The sequence below is a fragment of the Parastagonospora nodorum genome, assembly GCF_000146915.1.
Source record: "Parastagonospora nodorum SN15 chromosome Unknown scaffold_39, whole genome shotgun sequence".
Lineage (NCBI taxonomy): Eukaryota > Fungi > Ascomycota > Dothideomycetes > Pleosporales > Phaeosphaeriaceae > Parastagonospora > Parastagonospora nodorum.
The window spans coordinates 186,958-207,327 of NW_001884587.1; the positions used below are offsets into that span (position 1 = coordinate 186,958).

Here is a 20,370-nt window from a genome sequence, read left to right on the forward strand (position 1 = left end):
ATAGTCTCCAGTTGTGCCAGGGACAAGCACTCTTCGTCATGGCGCTGTCACAGGCTTCGAATATCAAGACGAGATGTATAAGCTTATGGGAGCAGAGAGATTGCACGACCTTTGTCGTCTTCATCGTATGTGCTGCAATGTAGGTCTTCATGCTGTACTGTCGTCTCTTGATCATCCACTAACACGACACAGGTGCGTGGACGGCGCGATATTCGGAGTCACCGCTCCAGTCCTTCCCTTCCTGATCCAAGATGAAGCATACGTGACCAAAGACAAAGGTACCACATATCATAGCCGAAACATGAGCTTCGCTGACGTATCACAGCTCCAAGAACAACCGCCCTCCTCAACGCCGCCTTCTCCGTCGCCGACCTAATCAGCGCCCGTAAGCCCACTCCCTCCCATCTCCAACCCACATACTAACTCCCACCAGCTCTCTGCGCCCTCTACGTCGACCACACACACTCCCACCGCACCGCCTGGTCCTTTGGCATCCTGCTGCTCATCACCGGCACCCTCCTCTTCTGCCTCTCGACCAACCTGCTCATGCTGATCTTCAGCCAGGTCCTCCAAGGCGCCTCCTCAGGCACCATATACATCATCTGCCTAGCCATCCTCGCCGAGTCCGTGAATTCGCGCATACTCGCAAGATACATCGGCCTGGCGATGAGTTGTAGTGGGCTCGGACAAGTTGTGGGGCCAGTGGTGGGGGGTGTCATTTATCAAGAGGTGAGTAATGGGAAGGGCGCGGTCACGGGGTTGGGCATGGGGTTGGCGGGGGTGGGGGTTATTTTGGTTGTGTTGATGAAAAAGAAGGAAAGAGGGACGAAGAGGGATGGGAGCGTTGTTACCATCAACAGCTCTACACATCTAACCAGTCCTCCTGCTGTCGGTGAAAAGACATCCCACGAATCCTCTCCTCCGACAAGTATCTCCGCCGCGCCAGCCATGCCCACACCACCCCGTATCTTCCGCTGGAAACACGTCTGGCACCTCGTCACATCTCCCCGCTTACTCGCCGCCATCTACGGGATATTCGTCTATGAATTGTACGTCCCCCCCCACTTTACCCCCTCACATCCAAATTCCATCCTAACGACTCAAAAAGCATAACAACAGCCCTAACCACCATCCTCCCGCTCTACACCCAATCCCTCTTCTCCTGGACCTCGACCGCCGCCGGCCTCATCTCCCTCTGCCCCGCGCTCGCCACGCTCTTCGGCCCGCCCTCCGGCATCCTCTGTGACCGGTACGGCGCGCGCGTCGTGGCTATTTTCGGCCTCGTCACTACCCTACCCTCCTTATTCTGCCTCACGCTCATCACCACTCCTTCGCTCGCCCACAAGATTTCCCTATGCGTACTGCTCGTGACGGGTAGCTCGACGCTGCAGTTCGCACTCTGCCCGCTGGCGACGGAGTTCTCGCTCGTCGCGGATGACGTGTACGCGCGCACGCGGAGCGATCTGCGGGCTACGAGTTTCTGCCTGTTGAATTGTGCGATGGCGATTGGTGGGGTTGCGGGGCCGTTTGCGAGCGGGTATTTGATGGAGGGCGTGGGGTGGAAGGGGGTTTGTGTAGTATTAGGGGGGATGTGTGTGACGGGGTTGGGGCCTGTTGTGTTTCTCACGGGGAATATGGGAGAGAGGATTTTGAAGGGGGATTGGAGGAGGTTAAAGAAGAAGATACGTGGGGGAGGGGACGCAAAAGGTGGAGGGTGGGCGGGAGGTTTGAGATTTGATTTCATGGGGTGGGATAGTAGGGGTTTTTTTTTGGATAGTAAGAGAAACGCATCAACACAGCCACTGAACTCCGTCTACGCCGTCGCGGTAGCCGTAGCTCTCGCTGTTTCCTCCGCCTTCTCCCCCGGAATATTCACCCTCATCGCCTCATCCCTCACTTTCGCCGGCCCCCTCTCATGCCCCTTCGGCACGCCCGGCACCCTTGAATTCCTGCTCTTCCCCCTCGCGCCCGGCCCTGATATAATCTTCTTCTGCCCCGCATAATCGCATCGACCAAAGTTGTTACAGAACCCCGTCTTACACTTGTTATTACTGCGGCATTTGGCGCCCAGACACGAATCGCCGGATGTGCAGCGCGTGCACACGCCCCAGTTACAGTACGAATCGACGTCGCAGTGTGAGGCTTTTTCGCAGGGGTTGTTGGGCGTTGGGGCCAGGCAGATGGGGTGTGGCGTGCGGTGGGAAAAGAGCGTGGGGAGAGAGTCGGTGTGGCATGATGCAGTGAGGGAGTTTGGGATGACTTTTGTGCTTGGATCTTGCGGGGGAGGATCGGTGCCGGTCCACTGACGTTTACTTTTGGGTTGGATGGATGGGCGGACGGAGCATTCTTGACATTCACCCTTCTCGCAGCGCAGGTGCGTCTGGCAGATCTTCTTGCTGTTGCATTGGTCGCCGATCTTTCCAGGCTGGTTGTCAATGTTTTGCTGGCAGATGCTGTTTTTGCAGATGAGGTTTGGTGCGCAGCCGTCAGCCGCGTCGCAGAGGTAGCCCTCGCAGCCGAAGGTACAGTCGCTTTGCTCGGGAATGTAGGGGTTTAGTTGGACTGCTGTGACGTTTGTGAGAGCAGCATCGGGTGGCGGGGGAAGATGCTTTGACCAATCAAAGTTGCTCCGGGCCGTGTATGAGCGCTGAAGGACGTCTTTGAGAGCCGTCCAGGATGTGAACTCTGTGCGGAGAGGATTGACGCGAGCTGTCAGACCTTCTTCCAAAGTCGTCAGATGAGAGTAAAGCTGTTACCTGTTAGCTGAAATTTCATGAACGCTGATGAGAACGTACCCATGGGATTCCCCTATAATTCAGCGCGTTCCCTTGATCGAAAATTGCCTCTTTCTTGTAGAAGTGGCCAAATTTGCTATGCACGTATGACCATTCTTCCACCAGCAGCAGCTTATCTTCACCCTTCTTCCCCTTCATTCGGGCAGTCAGCGTGTTTCCAGGCACAAACATCTTCGCCCATGAGGTGCCTGCAGTCTCCTCAAAGTCTTTCTTTGAAGTAGCCATGGATACCAATAACATCGATGGCAGCACATTCCATCGCACTGTCAGGGAAGTTCTGAATGCCATCAACGCTTTGCGGTCCGGAGATACCGCCACTAATGACTGCAATGTTGGCTTGATCTAGGCCGATGTTGAACTTGAGATGCGTGGCAATGTCGCAAAGCCAGCTTTCGCCAGCGGGAATGGGCCAGATGCCGCTGAAAGGCTGATTTTGCAGATCGACACCGAGAATGACCTCTGATAGTTCACTCCACGGCCTGCCATCAAAAGCTTGAGAAGGGTAGTGTTTGAACAGCACATCGAGGCGCTGTTTGTACAGTTCACGATCTGTCGTCGTTAGCATATTAGGCTATAGCCGGAGAGCGACGACATACATTCATCCAAGCTGTAAAAGTCGAGGAAAGCCCCTTCTAGTTTTTTGCAGTACGCGTCACACGGAACATCGGCGGTTCCACGAAGTGCGTGAGCATCGTGAGGTACGATGATGACCTTCATTTGACCTGGGCAGTATGAATACATTTCAACAACATCCAATCACCACACGCTACACACCTTTCGATATGTGGTGAATTGCAGCCATTGTCTGATCGAATTGGTCAAGTAGCGACTTATCAAAGCCGCCAAGTTCATGTTCGGGCTATAATGTGTCAGACTGGTGGCTAAAATGCAAGAATCTGCTGTCGTACATCGGAATGTTGACTGTCGGGTCGAACTGTGAAAGGGTTAGTTGCTTCATTCGACGCCAGTTTAAGGGCGACGTACTGAACAATCGAACTACCCTGACTTTGGCATCGACCAAAGCCCTAATGGTATTATCCCTGTGCTCACGGGTGAAGAATTGCAGCATGGGATAATTGACGCCGCCCCAGGAATGATGGTCTGCCGTAATGGCAAGTTTCGCTGTTGCTTGAGGCGTCCATGATGCCAAGGACAATAAAGTCGCCGCAATCGTCGTGAAGAGCATGTTGGGAAAAGTGGCCAACAAGTTCTCGACGACTTCCAAGCAACATGCGAGGCGCCACGATATAAGAACTTGAAAACTCCATATGGACACGTGTAGAAGTGACCTATAGCCAGATATCAATTATGGCCGTTAGGCCTAGTGGTGTTGCTCGCGATATTGAGGCTGGTCAAATACATTAATTGCTGTGGCGCACGAGCCAATCACAGCACGCTGACCCCGGATCTGCAGACTGGGGTGCAGGGACACCAGAGCAGTATAGCAGATCACTCCTTGTATGTCTTGACAATGCATATTGGAGGCTAGGCACATGTATGTAATTACGGTTAAGACTGAAGACCAAGTTCGTCAAGCGTGCGGACGTGGGAGAAGTCAAGTCTATAATGGAAACTCGACTATGATGAGCCTCGTGGCTTGATCATGGTCCTCTTAGAGATGATGGGGTCAACCTGTCTCTCGAGCTCATCATACTAGGTATGGCGCAGGAAGATGTCGTACCACAACGTGTTGCAGGCTCGAGCAACATATGCCTGAGCGCATCTTTCTATGGCTACGTAGGAATTCTCAACCACTTAGGTCGTCTCTGCGAGCAAGGCAAGATTATCGACGATGGCGTGCATGTCCAGATATCATGCCCAAACAGCGTTTGTTTATACCGGTGCATGGGGGTGTAGCTCGGTGCGTGTCCTAAGGCCGAGTCACTAAAGTATCGTGCGAGATAGGCGGCTCCGGGCAGAATCAATGTCGTCTCTGATAAAGCCCTGCCGTGGTCGAAACGGTCCTCACGTTCATCCTGGGGTTTTTGTGCAGGCAGCTTCGAGTCTCTTCAAGGTCGCCAATACTTCCTCTCCAAGGTCTTCGCCGCTGGCTGGCTGGGCAAAGCGGCCGTGCCGAAGGTCACTGAGCGCACCGACAACCTCTTGGACCTCTGCTAGTGCCCTGGCATTCTCGACTTCTATCTCGGCGATCTGTGATTCGAGGCTGTGGCAGGCTTCCTCGATGCTGGAGTGGACGGAGGCGAGCGTATGTGGTTTCTTGCGGCCGTTGTTGGAGAGCTGGGAGCTGGTCAGCATTGTGTTTACCGCTGAATCAGGAATATTGTGTACCTCTTCCTCCATTCGCAGCGCATTGGAATCTAGCCCAGCGACCGTGGCATCGTCCAGTTGCCGCCTTTCACTCGCGTACTCTCGTCGCAGCCGCTTTGACCTGGCAATTTCTTCGGCAATGGCGCGGCGCACAAGGTCAATGTCTTTCTCGCGTAGTCGCTGCAATTCGCGATAGAGGTCCTGTACAGCGGGGTTCGTCCTATGACCTTTGGGGAAGATTTCGGTGAATTGGCGCAGTGTCATGAAGTCGCGAAGTGGTGCGGGCGCAAGGAGGAAGTCGGAGAGAAGCTTTCCTTCTTGAGCAGACATGGTGGCAGTGAATGATGGCGAAAGCAAGCTGATAATGCCTCGGACCGGCGCTTGACAAGTCAGTGTCAGTATTGATACCGGTCGTGGACGTGGCCGAGGACGACCGCGGCGCGTCGCGTGCAGGAACGCGCTCGGACCCTCCTCAGAAAAGACTCCCGCTACATGCGCCTGGTACAAACGTCCTGCAAACTCGGGGCGGCGATTTCATCAACCAAATAAGTATTCATCAAACGAAGAAAGAGCTTGGGAAAGTGCCGCGGCATTAGCTGTTGTTGTTTGGACGCGTTGTGTGCATACGGCGCGGGTCAAACTGAGCTGACGTTGGCGTGGCCGTCACCGAGCGTGCCTCCTTCACTTCTTCATCAAACAATCTTCCGCACACAAAACATCAAACATGGCGCCCGCGGCCGCACCAGAACCGTCCTATAGAAAGGATGAGAAGGTCTTTTGCTTCCATCATGAGCTGCTTTATGAGGCCAAGGTGTTGGAAGTGAAGCCGCTGGAAGGCGAAGACAAGAAGAGCGGCTTCCAATACAGAGTCCACTACAAGGGCTGGAAAAACACGTAAGTTGTGCTCATAAACATCACGTGCAAAAGGCACTCTCACTTCACTTCCCCGCCTCAAATTTTCGATAAGAGCAGACGACGTGTTTGCCTTTACCCACATTTGTCACCTCATCTTCACAACTGCCTTGCACCATCGTCAGCATTACCACAGTTGCCGTGTTCCTTCATCGAGGGAGTTATCGATTTGGTTCCACGTCACGGATCCACAGGCTTACTTTTACAGCTGGGACGACTGGGTCCCTGAGGATAGGCTCCGCAAGCTCAGCCCCGAGAACCGGGAGCTGGCCAACAATTTGAGGCACGAAGTGATCGCTGCTCAACGTGCCGCACGAGCGCAACCTCCGCCTCCCAAGAAGAAGGCCCAAGGTTCAGCTCGAGGCAGCGAAGAGCGCCAGACCTCCGTATCTGCCGCAGCACCTCGCGGCCAGAAGAGAATGCGTGACAACGACCTCGAAAAAGTAAGTTTCTGCCTGCAATCGCTACTTGTGCAACGCCTTTCACATCACTTTTAAAGCACAGCTCGACATCAACAACGTGTGCTGTACGCGAACACGCTAACTCGTCCTAGGAGGATACCTTCCAGAACAAGCGCGCCGTGAGGATCATCATGCCGGACAGGCTGAAGAGTCTCTTGGTCGACGACTGGGAGAACGTTACCAAGAACCTGCAGCTCGTCCAGCTCCCTTCGAGCCAGCCAGCTGGCGTCATCTTGGATAAGTATCAGGAATACGCCCTCTCAACAGGCCACAAGAACAGCACGGAGCGCGACATCCTCGAGGAAGTCGTTGCCGGCTTGAAAGAGTACTTCAACAAGAGCCTTGGTCGTCTACTACTATACCGCTTCGAGCGCGAACAGTTCTACGACATCTACACACGCCTTGAGAAGCCGACCGACGACCTTGCTGGCAAGAATCTAGCCGACATCTACGGTGGTGAGCACTTGCTACGTCTGTTTGGTAAGTCTGGCGATCCTTCCTAGGAGTAAACTATATGCTGACCGAGTGATAGTGACAATGCCCGAACTCATTGCTCAAACAAACATGGACCACCAGGCCGTATCCCGCTTGCGTGAGGAGCTCGGTCAGATGACTGCATGGCTTGCCAAAGATGCCCAGGTCAACGCCTTCTTCGCGTCCGTCTACGAGAGTCCTGGACAGGCCTACATCGACAAGGTCAAGTCTAGTACATGAGACCTCTCGCGGTGTTCGCCCCCTCTTTCATTTCTGTAACAACATCTGCTTGCATTACTAGGCATCCCGGTGGCGCTGTGGCGCAAGAACGGTTGGATTCAGTATCAAATGCATGTCTCATCAACAGTTGAGTCGGTATTTGTTCGCATGCTTTGGCATAATAATACAGTTTGATTTCTATACACTTCAGTTCGGACTTGATTACGCGTCTTTGACAGCCTTCTCCAACACTCCTACAGCCCACTCCAGACATTCAGTCATATTCCCCTCGGCGCGTCTCGGCATTCCATTGATTCCAATGTTCTTGCACACACCCTCGTTCAATTCCTTCTCAACATCGCCGCCCTCGAACAAGAACTTGTGGTCCTTGACATAATTCGGCCACACCACCTTATCGACGTAACCCGGCGGATCTTCCCAGAACCCCTCGAGCGTCACGTATCCGCTCCGCGCCTCTCTCCTTGTCTTCGCCGTCTCATAACTCGTGCGCAGGAAGAGTCTGACGTCGAAAAGTGATCCAATCTCCTTCATATCCTCGGAGAAGAGCAGGAACCCATCGACTACGCATATCCTCCTCTCCTCCCAATCAGGCCTGCCCTCAAACCACGCGCCAACTCTCTGTCTCAGTTCCTCCAATTCCTTCTCGTCAACACCATGCTCGCCCACGCTGTTTTGGTCCTCTTTGCTCTTCAGCCACGCTGGGCTCGTGCCGTGCTGTTTGATGTGTTGCAGGGCTTCTTTGAGCTGGGGCAGATTGAGTGATTCCAGACAATCCCAGTCTTGGATGCCGTTGCGGATGGGGATTTCGGTGTCGGTGAGGTAGAAGTCATCAAGGTGTAGGATGAAGAGTTTTGATGGGGGAAATATGTCTCGCAATAGGCGCGAGAGGGTGGTTTTGCCTGAGGAGGAGGGGCCGGATATGCCGAGGAGGAGTGGTGTTTTCATGGTTGTGAAGGATTTGTCCACCACACGAAATGGCAGGACAGATTTTTTTTGGTCTGATTGATATATCAAATGTAACTTCATTCACAATGAACATCAAGTGCTGCGGTACCCCACGACGATACGCACGTGCTCACAGAGCGTGGGGCTTCGTCATCGGCGTGATGCTGGCTAGCGCACCGCAACCGCGTCCACATTTCTGGTGGGCAGCTTCGCGACAGCTCGCGCGTGGCCTGTACGCTTGCATCCCCCACGGCTCGACCTGTACCCCAATATGGAGCCGTCGCCTCTTACCCAGGACTCGAGGCCCGAGATCTTCCAGCCCAAGATCATCACCCTGTACGAGACGTTGTTCAAGGTGCGCGCACCCAAGTGTTCTACAGCGAACAAGGCATTAATGCTCTACAGGAAGATGAAGAAGACACGGATCTATCTGATGGCTTCTGGCAGGAATTCTTCTTGCACCGCCCCGACTCGGCCGGTCTGAAGCGCATACTCGACTCGGTCCCGCCCGACGAAATGCTGCACCTGCAGTCGCATTCGCAACAGCTCGTGCGCCGCGCCATACAACGGGTGAAGCAGGGCCGGGCACCCGCCGACGAAGTCGCACTCGAGGTACGCATGCCACCGACGCGCGACACTATCCCAGGCTTACGGGCCAGACCTTGACAGTCTTCCTAGATGCTGCTCTTACCAAAAAGTACACCAACCCGAGCTCCGACGTCATTTCTGTCCTCGCGGGGCTGAACGATGCCGATGCTGTTATGACGGACTTTATAGCGACGCTGGACACGGCGATACGCAATGGACGGAGCAGTATGTGGGAGGCGATTTGTTGCTGAGGGCATTGGGCTGACGAGAGATAGTACCGTTGCGACTCAAGGCTGTCCGGGCCACGCTGTCCATCACCGCTGCCGGCTTCCATACTGCCCTGCCTTCGTACTTTACGCACCGCGATCTGTTCCCTTCGCTCATGAAATACGTACAAGACTGTGACAGCACTGCTCAGATAATACCGGCCTTCTATCTGCTCGGTCTGCTCACCAACTACAACAAGTTCGAGTTCCAGAACCCGTATAGACTACGGTTGGACGACTTTGTCAACGATGCCATCATACAGAAAATTGTTAGGAGCTTTGGGGACACCTGTGTGAGATTGAGGGATGCGTATGTTGCTGTCCAGGACGACTTGCCCGAGGGTTGGTCGCTGGGCTCGACGTTGAGCTACATTGGCTTAGGCGCGCTTGCTCCTGGCTCGCGGCCCTCCACGCCCACGCCGGCTGCAGATGAAACCAAGTCCTTGTTCGGTGCATTGTACGTTCTCGACCTTCAGAAGAAGAATATTAGTGGCTAACGCATGTGGTAGACCAGGGCCGGAAGCCGGCATCCTCCTTTCGACATACGACTTTGCCAACGCGAACAAGGTCTTTTGCTTCAATTTGGTCACAGTGCAGGCGGAAAAGAACACGGATACTTCCCCGCTGAGCGCATACCTCTCCTTGACATCATACCTGTTCCAGCACGCACACCGCTCTACAAGAGCAGCGCTATACTCGTATCTCAGCCTCTTCATATTACAAATCTTGGTCGAAGATCAAGCGCTCGTGAAGCGAATGTGCAGCGAAGAAAGCAAGCTTTCGGTTCGGTTATGCCGCCAAAGACAGCCATACTTGCCTCTGGTAAAGGGCGACCGAGTGCCAATCACATTAGTACTGGACCTGATGATAGACGGCATCAACCACAATCTCCGGCGGCGCCTCGACGTCGACTTCTACAAGTCAGCCCCCACACTCCCCGTTACCTACCACCCTCAGCTAACAACCCCCCAGTCTCTCCCTCGGCATCCTCCTCCGCACCCTCTCCTTCCTCAGCCGCACAAAACTCCGCCTCGCATACCACTGGTCCGAAGTCTGGCGCACCCTCCTCACCTTTGTGCGCTTCCTGACCACCTACGAAAGCGACATCAAATCCAACTACAAGTCCACCTCCATGACCACCCTGCTAACCAACCTACTCGCCTTCGCGCTCTCTGCCGGCGAAAACTTCCTCCCCGACCCCGCCGCCTACGACGACCTGTTCTACAAACTCACCGAGTCGGGCGACGTGCTGGTCAAGTTCCGCGACGCGTTCGGCACCAGCGGCGCGCTGAACAGTCTGGTGAATGTGTCGCGGCATTACCATGCGCTGCTCGAGGGCGAGGGCGGCAAGGGCAGGAGCAAAAACCTCAGTCCCAAGGAGGTCAGTGATGTGATTAAGCAGGGCTACGAGACGCTGAGTATAGACACGACCGAGGGCCTGGACGCGTGGGACAAGTTCCGCGAGGCGGATTTTAAATCCGTGGTCAAGCGCGCGGCGAGGGTGGTTGTCGAGGATGCGAAGGCGCTGGCTGATGAGGTGTAAGAATGAATCATATACCTATTTGTATATATGTTATAGCTAGGGATGGGTTGCGGGGTCCCACATGTGCTGTTCACTCCACAGGCTGTCGCGCTTTTCTCCTGGGGTGCTTATTGGTTGGGCTAAGGCTGGCCCAGACGGATAGGTCACGTCAGCCAATGCATGTGATGGTCGCTATGACGACGGCGCAGGGTAGGCCAAGGGCAGATTTGGATGGAGATATCGATGGTAAGGTAGGCATCGTGATTTGCCTAGGATTGGGTTGTTGGACAGGATGAGGAAACAATGATGATAGTCTTGAATACTCCAAGGGCAACAGAGACGATGAATGCGTGTATATGGTCTAGAATGTGTGTGCACGTGAACCTTTTACTTCTCGCCCTGCTTCTACCATGCAAAAAAATCAACAAATTCAAATCAACTGGTGTGCTAGCTAGCTCCTTGCTTCCAGGTACTCAAACTTTGGCTCGCGAGGAAGTGCCGATACCTCGGGCGATCTTCCTTCCACAAGTCCGAACTCTTGGGGCGCATGCTTGCGAGTATCGCGTGGCTGCGAACGGCTGATCGTTACCACAGATAGTCTCTTGCAACAGGGCCGATATTGCCATGGATTAAATACTTCGCTTGCAGCAGTGAGCCGGAACAACTTGCCGGTGTGGCTGGGAATGAGTGGTACTCCTCCAGCTTGCCGGATTGGGTCGTTGGTATAGTGCGATGGGGAGGATGAACATGCCGATTGAAGCTCAGCATGAAAGTACCATTAATCATATCCCCAAACTGAAATTTCTGATCCCAAATAAATCCAAACCTGCAATTCAAGCGCGTGCAGTTTCCCCCCGTCGTCGCGGCCGCGGCTGCGGCTAACCCATGGATCCGGAGAAACGGAACCTGTGCAGCTTGGGTGAAGCGAGCATGAGTGGTGGGCCCAGAACAAAGCGTGCTACCCAGTCAAGAAGGAATCTTTCGTCATATTCCATGTCCCCGCAGGACACGAGGGGTAAAAGGGATCGGCCTGAGGCCACCATACGCGCTTCATAAGACGTGGTTCCCGTTGCCGTTCGCCCTGGAACGAGAAGGTATATATATATACTGTTTTTGTTTTCTTTATGCGACTCCTCTCCGAAAGGAAATCCCCATCTTGATTTATCTGAGAAATACACACGAGTGGATTGGACGGGAAACGACTGAATTGCGGAACTATAATCCAGCACGCTTCAATTTGGGTCGCGCCGCTTTCAAGCGTCCTGCCGAGCCCTTTATCCGGTAATTGAGAAACATATATCTAGCTCTGGAGAGCTTTGCCCTTGGATTCCCGTGGCTCACATAGCTTCGCAGCATCTTCCCTCGCAGCAACTCCGCACACGAACAGCTGAAGCGCGCCGAAAGCGACCCCTCCAACACACACCTCGCGAGCCATGTCTGAGGGCAACACGAAGCCATCCGTGCCCGTTGTGGCCGAGGCGCACGATGTCGACACTTTCCATGTGCCCAAGGCATTCCTCGAGTGAGTCTGCACTTTTGGTTTTTGTTTGGGACATTGCATCATGGCGCGAGACTATGACAGCTGCGGCGTCATGCGAGCTTCAGTGCGGGGTGACCCCGCGACTGCGGCATCGCGATCGCGAACCACACAATGGCGAAGACGAACCACACAATGGCGAAGAAAGAGTGACTAGAGCTGACAATTGTGCGTCGCAGGAAACACCCGCATTCAAAACCGCACATCAACGGCCTCGAAGAGTACCAGAAACTGTACAAGGAATCCATCACAGAGCCCAAGCAGTTCTGGGGCCGTCTGGCGCGCGAACTCCTCACGTGGGACCGCGATTTCCAAACAGTGCACTCTGGCAGCTTCCAGGGCGGCGACAATGCGTGGTTCCTCGAGGGCAGGCTGAATGCCAGTTATAATTGTGTCGACCGCCATGCGTTCAAGAACCCGGATAAGCCGGCCATCATCTACGAGGCTGACGACACCGAGGATGGCCGCATCATTTCGTACGGCGAGCTACTGCGCCAGGTCTCGAAGCTGGCGTACACGCTGAAGGAGATGGGTGTGCGCAAGGGAGACACTGTTGCGCTGTACCTGCCCATGATTCCCGAGGCTGTGATTTCGTTCCTGGCGTGCTCACGTATCGGTGCGGTGCACTCTGTCGTGTTTGCTGGTTTCTCGTCCGACTCGCTGCGCGACCGTATCATTGATGCGGAGTGCAAGGTTGTCATTACCACGGACGAGGGCAAGCGTGGCGGCAAGGTCATCAGCACGAAGAAGATTGTCGACGAGGCGCTGAAGCAATGCCCCGGCATCAGCCACTGTCTCGTGTACAAGCGCACTGGCGCCGAGATCCCATGGACCAAGGGACGAGACTGGTGGTGGCACGAGGAGGTCGAGAAGTACCCCAACTACATTGCTCCCGAGCCGATGAACTCGGAAGACCCGCTGTTCTTGCTGTACACATCTGGGTCGACGGGTAAGCCAAAGGGAGTGATGCACACCACAGGTGGTTATCTCCTGGGAGCCGCGGCGACTGGAAAGTACGTCTTTGACATTCATGACAACGACACTTTCTTCTGTGGTGGTGATGTTGGCTGGATCACTGGACACACATATGTCGTATATGCCCCTCTGCTGCTCGGTGTGGCGACCGTCGTCTTCGAGGGCACACCTGCTTACCCCAACTTCTCGCGGTACTGGGATATTGTCGACAAGTACAACGTCACTCAGTTCTATGTTGCCCCCACTGCGCTGCGACTGCTCAAGCGCGCCGGTGACGAGCACGTCAAGCACCAAATGAAGCATCTCAGGATTCTCGGATCCGTCGGCGAGCCCATCGCTGCTGAGGTGTGGAAGTGGTACTTTGAGACTGTTGGAAAGGAGGAGGCACACGTAATCGACGTAAGTTCCGGATTGGAGACTTTGTGAGCAATATGCTGACGTGCAACAGACTTACTGGCAGACGGAGACCGGCTCGCATGTCATCACACCGCTCGGTGGTGTCACACCCACAAAGCCTGGTTCTGCATCACTTCCCTTCTTCGGCATCGAGCCTGCTATTATCGATCCTGTTTCGGGCGAGGAGATCCACGGAAACGATGTCGAGGGCGTGTTGGCGTTCAAGCAGCCATGGCCAAGTCTGGCTCGCACAGTCTGGGGCGCACACCAGAGATACATGGACACATATCTGAACGTGTACAAGGGCTACTACGTGAGTGAAAAATATACAATCAGAGGACTATACTGATCAAAGCAGTTCACTGGAGACGGTGCCGGACGTGACCACGAGGGTTACTACTGGATCCGAGGCCGCGTCGACGATGTCGTCAACGTCTCAGGCCACAGATTATCAACCGCTGAAATCGAGGCAGCACTCATCGAGCACCGTATGCAACCCGCTGATGCCAAGCCCCTTAACTCCGTCCGCTGACACAATACGCAGATTCTGTGGCTGAGGCCGCGGTGGTGGGTATCAATGACGAATTGACAGGCCAGGCTGTGAACGCCTTTGTGGCACTCAAAGACGGCACCGAGTCAAGTGACCAGGTGAAGAAAGACTTGATCTTGCAAGTGCGCAAGTCGATTGGACCCTTTGCGGCACCCAAGGCGATCTTTGTAGTTCCAGATCTGCCAAAGACCCGGTCGGGCAAGATTATGCGTCGCATCATGCGGAAGATCTTGGCGGGAGAGGAGGACCAGCTGGGCGACACATCTACGGTAAGTGATTCTCCCTCTCGCGGTGGTTGCTGGGCAGATGCTGGTGACGCGTTCTGTGGTGGGGAACCCGGGCTAACGGCAGCTGCAGCTCTCGGACCCTTCGGTAGTGGACAAGATTATCGAAATCGTCCACCAGTCTAAGAAGAAATAGTCGCGCTTGGGGAAGTATGTTGAGTTAGTCTATTGGTTGGGACGGTGGAGGGCTTTTTTTTTGGGTTGCCGCAAGCACTGTGTGCAGTGTTTACTAAGTATTCTGTTGCGAGACTCGAGAGGTCGGAGGAGTGGCGGTGCAGGGTCAGACAAGCTCTTTAGGGCTGATGATGCCGCAATAGCCGTGTATGGATAGGCCTTGGTGTTAACCGCAACGCCGTTTTTAGCATGCCCTCGTTGTCCAGTCAGCACTGTGAACGTGAAGCAGCTCAGCTGCGCCGCAACAACGCCGCGGTTATGTGGGAAAGCTGATAGTCCGCGGCGTTAAAACATGCGCCCAGGAGCGACTCTATGGTAGCAGGGAGGGTGACAGCAGTCAAGAACGCGGCAACAGTTTCATTCGTGTCGCGGTGTCGTGCCCAGGCCCCGTCCCTCCGCCATCCGAACACGCCAAGCGACTCCGAACAGGCCGGGGCCGGCTGTGCAGAACGATTACGAGTCTCCATTGTCACTCGCCATCGTGCTTCTGCTCACATCTTTCTTTGCCGCCCGTTAGTTTGTTCTTGTTATTGTCCATTCGACTTCGTGCCATACCCCCGCCCAATGTCTTTCGCTGCATTGTTGTAGTTTTCCGCTGTTTTTCGTGTTCTCTCCCATCCAAACAACAAACGGGGACCCCTTTGCTTGACAGACTGCTGGATCCATCCGTACACCACACGTCATGTTAGTGCTGCGAACAGCGGCAGCCGCTGTTGCTGTCGCACTCGCCACATTTACCGCCGCCTCGTCGACGACGCGCGACCCATTACGGAGAATAAACATTGCGAAGAATGCCGACATCCTGACCCAGAATCACCGCGTGACGGCTGTGTCGACGTTCGATGTTGCCTTTGATGTTGCTGGGCAGCGCATCCGGCTCAGCCTCGAGCCAAACCACGACCTCTTTGTAGACGGAGGCCGGATATCATATCTCGCTGCGGACGGCAGCATAGCGCGGCAGGACCCCATTGACCGCCTGCAACACAAAGTCTTCAAGGGCACCGCGTCCGTGAAGAGGGGGAACCGCTGGGACAGTGTGGGATGGGCGCGGATAGGGATACGGCGCGATGGACTGCAGCCGCTGTTCGAGGGCCACTTCACCATATCGCACGACCACCACCACATCAAGCTGTCGTCGCACTACAAGGCAATGCGTCTGCCCGAGGACCCCGACGTCGACATGCGCGACGACGAGTTCATGGTTGTCTTCAGGGACTCCGACATGGGCGTGTGGGATGAGCACTCGGAGCTGAGGAAGCGCGAGGCTGGCCCGAGCATGCCTCAGCGACGAGCTGAGCTTCAACAAACGGGACGACCATCCCGTATATGCTTCGATGCGCGCCCGCGATGAGGGCAGCTTCTTCTCGACACCCGTCTCCAACATCTTTGGCAAGCGACAGCTCGACGGCCAGCCCGGAGGCAATGGTGCCGGTGTCAACCTAGTGTCGAGCATTGGCAGCACGGCTGGATGCCCGAGCACCCGCAAGGTGGCACTCGTTGGAGTAGCAGCCGACTGCACCTACGTCCAGTCGTTCAGCAGGGACAAGAACCAGACGCAAACGAACATCATCAACCAGATTAATCAGGCATCTGAACTTTTCGAAAGCACCTTCAACATTTCTCTCGGCCTAGCCAACTTGGTTGTCACCGAGCCCGACTGCCCGACCACGCCACCGGAGGCCACACCATGGAACCAGGCTTGCAGTAGCAGCGTCACCATCCAGGACCGTCTCAACCAGTTCTCACAATGGAGAGGCACGCAGCGTGACCAATACTCCCACTGGACCCTTCTCAGCACATGCAACACCGGTTCTGCTGTTGGCCTGGCATGGCTCGGTCAGGCTTGTACCGATGGCTCTCAGAGGAACGGAGGTGGCGGAGAGACTGTTGCTGGCGCCAACGTCGTCATCCGCACCTCGACTGAGTGGCAAGTCATCGCACACGAGACTGGGCACACTTATGGCGCTGTGCACGATTGCACGCAGGATCAATGTTCAAACCAGAACCTGGTCAGCTCGCAGCAATGCTGCCCCCTCAGCGCCCAGACTTGCCCCGCTGGCGAGGGTTTCATCATGAACCCCTCGACTGCGCGGGGCATCACGCGCTTTTCTGCATGTTCCGTCGGAAACGTCTGCTCAGCATTGGGACGCAACAGTGTCAAGTCAGGCTGCCTCACAAATAACAGGGGCGTCACCAGTGTCACTGGTCAGACATGTGGAAACGGTATCGTCGAGGGCGACGAGCAGTGCGATTGCGGTGGATCAGCTGGATGTGGCAACAACCAGTGCTGTGACCCTCAGACTTGCAGATTCAAGAGCAACGCCGTCTGCGACGATTCCAACGAGGACTGCTGCCGCGGCTGCCAATTCGCATCCGCCAACACAGTCTGCCGCCCCAGCGCTGGCGGTTGCGATCCACAAGAGACTTGCAATGGAACGAGCCCTTACTGTCCCGAGGACAAGACCAAGCCAAATGGAGAGAGCTGTGGTGACGGATTGCAGTGCGCTAGTGGCCAGTGTACATCCCGTGACCAGCAGTGCAAGACTGTCATGGGCAGTTATACCCAAGGCAACGACACATACGCTTGCGACAACAGCAATTGTATGCTCAGCTGCGGCAGCCCGGAGTTCGGCCGTGGTACATGTTACGGTCTTCAGCAGAACTTCTTGGACGGTACTCCTTGCAGTGGCGGAGGTACCTGCCAGAACGTAAGTTTTCCATCATTCAACTATCATCACAACGCATACTAACAACACCACAGGGTCAATGTGCCAACGGCTCCGTCGGCAAAGAAATCAAATCCTGGATCGACCGCCACCTACCCCTCGTCATCGGCCTCTCCGCCGGTATCGGCGGCACCATCCTCCTCTGCATCCTCTGCTGCTGCTTCAGCTCCTACCGCCGCCGCTCCAAGCAAAGGAAGTACGCGAAGAAGTTCGCCGCCTCAGCTGCCGCCGCACCACCTCCGCCTCCTCGTCAAAGAAGCCATCGCCATAGAGGTCCTCCCGGGCCTAGGCCTGACGGTGCGCCGCCCATGGCTCAGACAGGGCCGAGTCCATCACAAGGCCAATGGGGCCCTAATCCTAATCATGGTCCACCGCCAATGCAGAGTCCGCCGCCGCTGTATCACAGCAATTCCCTGCGGTATGCATAGTAGCCGTAGCTCTTTCTCTTGACGACTCTTTTTCACGATCTTTTGTTATTTCAGATACCATGGCATAAAAGACCTGGTCCGGGGCGTTTTCCGCTGCTGCATCGTTGCTGGGCGTTGGATTGGGATTCCATGGCTAGAACAGCCCTTTTTGCATAAGTCGGATGGAAGGGAAAGAGATTTAGGCTCTTGGTTAGGTGGGACTGAGTAGCTAGTTATTATATAGTATAGGTCTATGCACCAGCAGAGCGCAAATGGACGCATTCGCTTCATCTCCATGTCATCTTTTTCTTTTCATATCTGAACTACCCGCCCTTCTAACACGACCTCCCCTGTGCTCCCGCACACTCACCCTCGGCACAACAACCACGCCCCTCCTCCCCACATCCTCCCACACAAACTCATACTCCTCCTCTTGTCCACACAACCACACCCTCGTCTCAAGCGCAAGTTGCATAACGCGTACAAGGTCAGACTCCCTCTCCGCCTCATGCGCCATGGGAAGCGCCCAGGCAAAAAAACACAGCGCAAACCCCTGCGCCGCCTCCACCAACGCCGTCGAAAAACGTTCCGACGTGGGACCAGCAGTATACAACCCCACCGCCAAACGACGATGCAGGCATCTCGCCTTGGCCATCGCATCTCCTCCGTGAGTATGGGTATGGGTGTCAAAGCTCACCAGTTCGCGCGGCCATATTTCCCCGTCAACGGGATCTGTGATGCGGAGAATGTGTGCGGCGAGGACGTGTTGCAGGACAGCTGTTGGCGCGGGAGTGTCTTGGAGGAAGGGGGCTACATGGTCGCCAAACACGGCGAGGGCGGAGTGCATGCTCGGGGTGATGGGGGCGGGCACGTCTCTGTAAAACGTCGTGATGTGCGTGTGTATTTGCGCGAAGAGGGATGTGAGGCGCGAGTGGATTCGGCTGGGTGATGCGGGCGCGGGTAGCAAGGAGAGATCTATGTCTCCGTTCCCGACGAGTCTGTTGGGGAGAGGGCGAGATGCGGGAGGCTGCGGAACGCGCGTGTATTCTGTGTGCTTCCCCAACTCCACGGAGGAGGAGGAGAAGGCGGTGGGTGTGTATTTGGCTTCAGAAGTGTTCTGGGAGCGGTGTTTGTGGAGGAGGTATGCTATCATTGAAGCGAATAGGGCGCCGAGGATGAGGCTGGTTGGATGGTTAGCTGGATGTGTTGGCGAGATGGATGGGGGATTTACGCTCCGATGGCGATGCCGGCGACGGCTCCGCTGGTGAGGTTTGTGGTTTTACTTGGAGAGGAAGAGATGGGCGCGTCGGTTATGATTGCTGGAGTCTGGGAAGGTGTTGAAGAGGTTGTTGGAGCGACATTGATATTCGAAGTCTGTGGACTGGCTGTTCCCGTGGGACTTGTGTTTGTATCTGTCGCTTCTTCTGAAGTACTTTGCCATGTCCAAGGTAACTTGGAAACTACGTCTGTTGTGAAAGTCGGTGGTACTACTGTCAGAGTTGGCGCTAGATTTGTGAAGAGACTGAATGTCGCAGTCTCGTGCCTGTGGTATCCCGTTCAAGAATCTGGTGTTTTGACGCTTCTCCCACATGCCTTCACGGGATCACGACTTAATGCCATGAATGAATGAAGAGAAGAGAAAGAATAATCGAAATCCATACAACTGCGGGGATATACCGATACACAGTTGAAGCCAACATCAGGCATCCCAGTGCTCAGCCGCATCCTGTTTTAAGACTCCGCCTCACTCCAAGTCAGCACGATGCACACAGGTCTACACACCATCTTGACTGAATTTGTATTATTGCTTGATCTACTATGAAGCTTATTTTCGCACGACAGTACCGTCCAATGGTGTATGGGCGCGGATAGTGGATGATCAGTCACGGTCGTACAAAGATGTACGATCGGCATTGGTGTGGTGGAGCGAAGTTGGGGGCTAGCGTCAGTTAGGTGGATAGCCTTACGGACAGGGGTCAGGGCACCCTGTGAGTACAAGGGGCCTTACGATTTGATAGATGTAGTAGTCTTGGAAGGAAAGGGCAAGGGCTTCCAATACTGCTGATCGCGAGTACAGGCTGAACGAAGTGGCGGCGCTGGCCGAACCCACGCAAAACACCTTTGAATGTCAACGGGCTGTGATATTGGGATAGAGAACGAGATTTTATAGAGTGAGCTGGATGTTTTCATCCTAATCTTATGAGTTCCTGCTGTTTCATATTGCTTCTATGTTGTGGTTCTCGATTCTAGCGCCTCCGCTTCGGCCTGCGCCCCCACAGGTACTCCAGGCGAGCCATGGCGCTACTCATACAGTAATCGGACGCTAATGTGTCGAATTTTGGCACATATTATGGTTTGCTGGTTAGACTATTTTGCCATCAATCTGGGGTCTCGGCAAAAGTGCGTCATTTGCGACTACATTCGCTTGTTCTTGCCCCGACCATGGTACGGCAATCCAGGGTCCTCGAGATTCTGCTATTCAAGTACCGTCTCGGCCTGAATAAACTTCTCTCCTTGGCAAAATCCTACGTTTTGCCAGCTACAGCTATGCGTCCTTCTTTGTATAGATGTCACCCTTTACGTAACAAAAGTTAGTTGTCAAGTTTCCTGCAATGATGACTTCGTTGCTTGTGCACTCTGCATCCATCCGCTCTTTTCTATGCGAGCCATTCAGGGAGGATAAATTTGGAGCAGGGATTTCGATCTTGGGGTCTTTGGGGCCAGACTAAGACTCCAAGTGTTGGGATGAAAGGAACTCAGAAGGAGCGTGTAGGCAGTGATGAATTGCACATGCAAAACCTGAGCCCACAACAACCTCACTGGCCTATTGGGAGTAGAGATTATCGAACA

The 20,370-nt window shown here is 54.7% G+C and overlaps 11 protein-coding genes across 11 annotated transcripts; 6 read left to right on the forward strand and 5 right to left on the reverse strand.

The window, feature by feature from the left end:
* Positions 1-38: 38 nt before the first annotated feature.
* SNOG_15640 (hypothetical protein) lies at positions 39-1,113 on the forward strand (the record flags this gene model as incomplete). The annotated part of the gene is made up of 4 exons (XM_001805732.1): positions 39-139; positions 193-278; positions 326-385; positions 434-1,113. 4 exons carry the CDS (start codon positions 39-41, stop codon positions 1,111-1,113), a joined length of 927 nt encoding a protein of 308 aa, XP_001805784.1.
* A 28-nt stretch (positions 1,114-1,141) lies between these two features.
* On the reverse strand, positions 1,142-1,744 carry SNOG_15641 (hypothetical protein; the record flags this gene model as incomplete). The annotated part of the gene is made up of 1 exon (XM_001805733.1): positions 1,142-1,744. One exon carries the CDS (start codon positions 1,742-1,744, stop codon positions 1,142-1,144), a length of 603 nt encoding a protein of 200 aa, XP_001805785.1.
* A 69-nt stretch (positions 1,745-1,813) lies between these two features.
* Positions 1,814-3,512, reverse strand: SNOG_15642 (hypothetical protein; the record flags this gene model as incomplete). The annotated part of the gene is made up of 4 exons (XM_001805734.1): positions 1,814-2,749; positions 2,796-3,005; positions 3,034-3,344; positions 3,392-3,512. The coding sequence occupies 4 exons, from the start codon at positions 3,510-3,512 to the stop codon at positions 1,814-1,816; spliced, it is 1,578 nt and encodes a 525-aa protein (XP_001805786.1).
* Positions 3,513-4,766: 1,254 nt separating this feature from the next.
* Positions 4,767-5,393, reverse strand: SNOG_15643 (hypothetical protein; the record flags this gene model as incomplete). Its single annotated transcript, XM_001805735.1, has 1 exon — positions 4,767-5,393. One exon carries the CDS (start codon positions 5,391-5,393, stop codon positions 4,767-4,769), a length of 627 nt encoding a protein of 208 aa, XP_001805787.1.
* A 394-nt stretch (positions 5,394-5,787) lies between these two features.
* On the forward strand, positions 5,788-7,150 carry SNOG_15644 (hypothetical protein; the record flags this gene model as incomplete). The annotated part of the gene is made up of 4 exons (XM_001805736.1): positions 5,788-5,957; positions 6,184-6,418; positions 6,529-6,916; positions 6,969-7,150. 4 exons carry the CDS (start codon positions 5,788-5,790, stop codon positions 7,148-7,150), a joined length of 975 nt encoding a protein of 324 aa, XP_001805788.1.
* Positions 7,151-7,351: 201 nt separating this feature from the next.
* On the reverse strand, positions 7,352-8,095 carry SNOG_15645 (hypothetical protein; the record flags this gene model as incomplete). Its single annotated transcript, XM_001805737.1, has 1 exon — positions 7,352-8,095. One exon carries the CDS (start codon positions 8,093-8,095, stop codon positions 7,352-7,354), a length of 744 nt encoding a protein of 247 aa, XP_001805789.1.
* A 271-nt stretch (positions 8,096-8,366) lies between these two features.
* Positions 8,367-10,492, forward strand: SNOG_15646 (hypothetical protein; the record flags this gene model as incomplete). The annotated part of the gene is made up of 6 exons (XM_001805738.1): positions 8,367-8,450; positions 8,501-8,707; positions 8,755-8,908; positions 8,959-9,406; positions 9,459-9,869; positions 9,922-10,492. 6 exons carry the CDS (start codon positions 8,367-8,369, stop codon positions 10,490-10,492), a joined length of 1,875 nt encoding a protein of 624 aa, XP_001805790.1.
* Positions 10,493-10,665: 173 nt separating this feature from the next.
* SNOG_15647 (hypothetical protein) lies at positions 10,666-11,053 on the forward strand (the record flags this gene model as incomplete). Its single annotated transcript, XM_001805739.1, has 2 exons — positions 10,666-10,717; positions 10,941-11,053. The coding sequence occupies 2 exons, from the start codon at positions 10,666-10,668 to the stop codon at positions 11,051-11,053; spliced, it is 165 nt and encodes a 54-aa protein (XP_001805791.1).
* Positions 11,054-11,904: 851 nt separating this feature from the next.
* SNOG_15648 (hypothetical protein) lies at positions 11,905-14,580 on the forward strand (the record flags this gene model as incomplete). The annotated part of the gene is made up of 6 exons (XM_001805740.1): positions 11,905-11,993; positions 12,188-13,382; positions 13,432-13,692; positions 13,738-13,867; positions 13,924-14,198; positions 14,287-14,580. 6 exons carry the CDS (start codon positions 11,905-11,907, stop codon positions 14,347-14,349), a joined length of 2,013 nt encoding a protein of 670 aa, XP_001805792.1. The 3' UTR covers positions 14,350-14,580.
* A 489-nt stretch (positions 14,581-15,069) lies between these two features.
* Positions 15,070-17,541, forward strand: SNOG_15649 (hypothetical protein; the record flags this gene model as incomplete). Its single annotated transcript, XM_001805741.1, has 3 exons — positions 15,070-15,661; positions 15,714-17,095; positions 17,149-17,541. 3 exons carry the CDS (start codon positions 15,070-15,072, stop codon positions 17,539-17,541), a joined length of 2,367 nt encoding a protein of 788 aa, XP_001805793.1.
* A 190-nt stretch (positions 17,542-17,731) lies between these two features.
* SNOG_15650 (hypothetical protein) lies at positions 17,732-19,111 on the reverse strand (the record flags this gene model as incomplete). Its single annotated transcript, XM_001805742.1, has 3 exons — positions 17,732-17,749; positions 17,891-18,701; positions 18,804-19,111. 3 exons carry the CDS (start codon positions 19,109-19,111, stop codon positions 17,732-17,734), a joined length of 1,137 nt encoding a protein of 378 aa, XP_001805794.1.
* Positions 19,112-20,370: the final 1,259 nt, after the last annotated feature.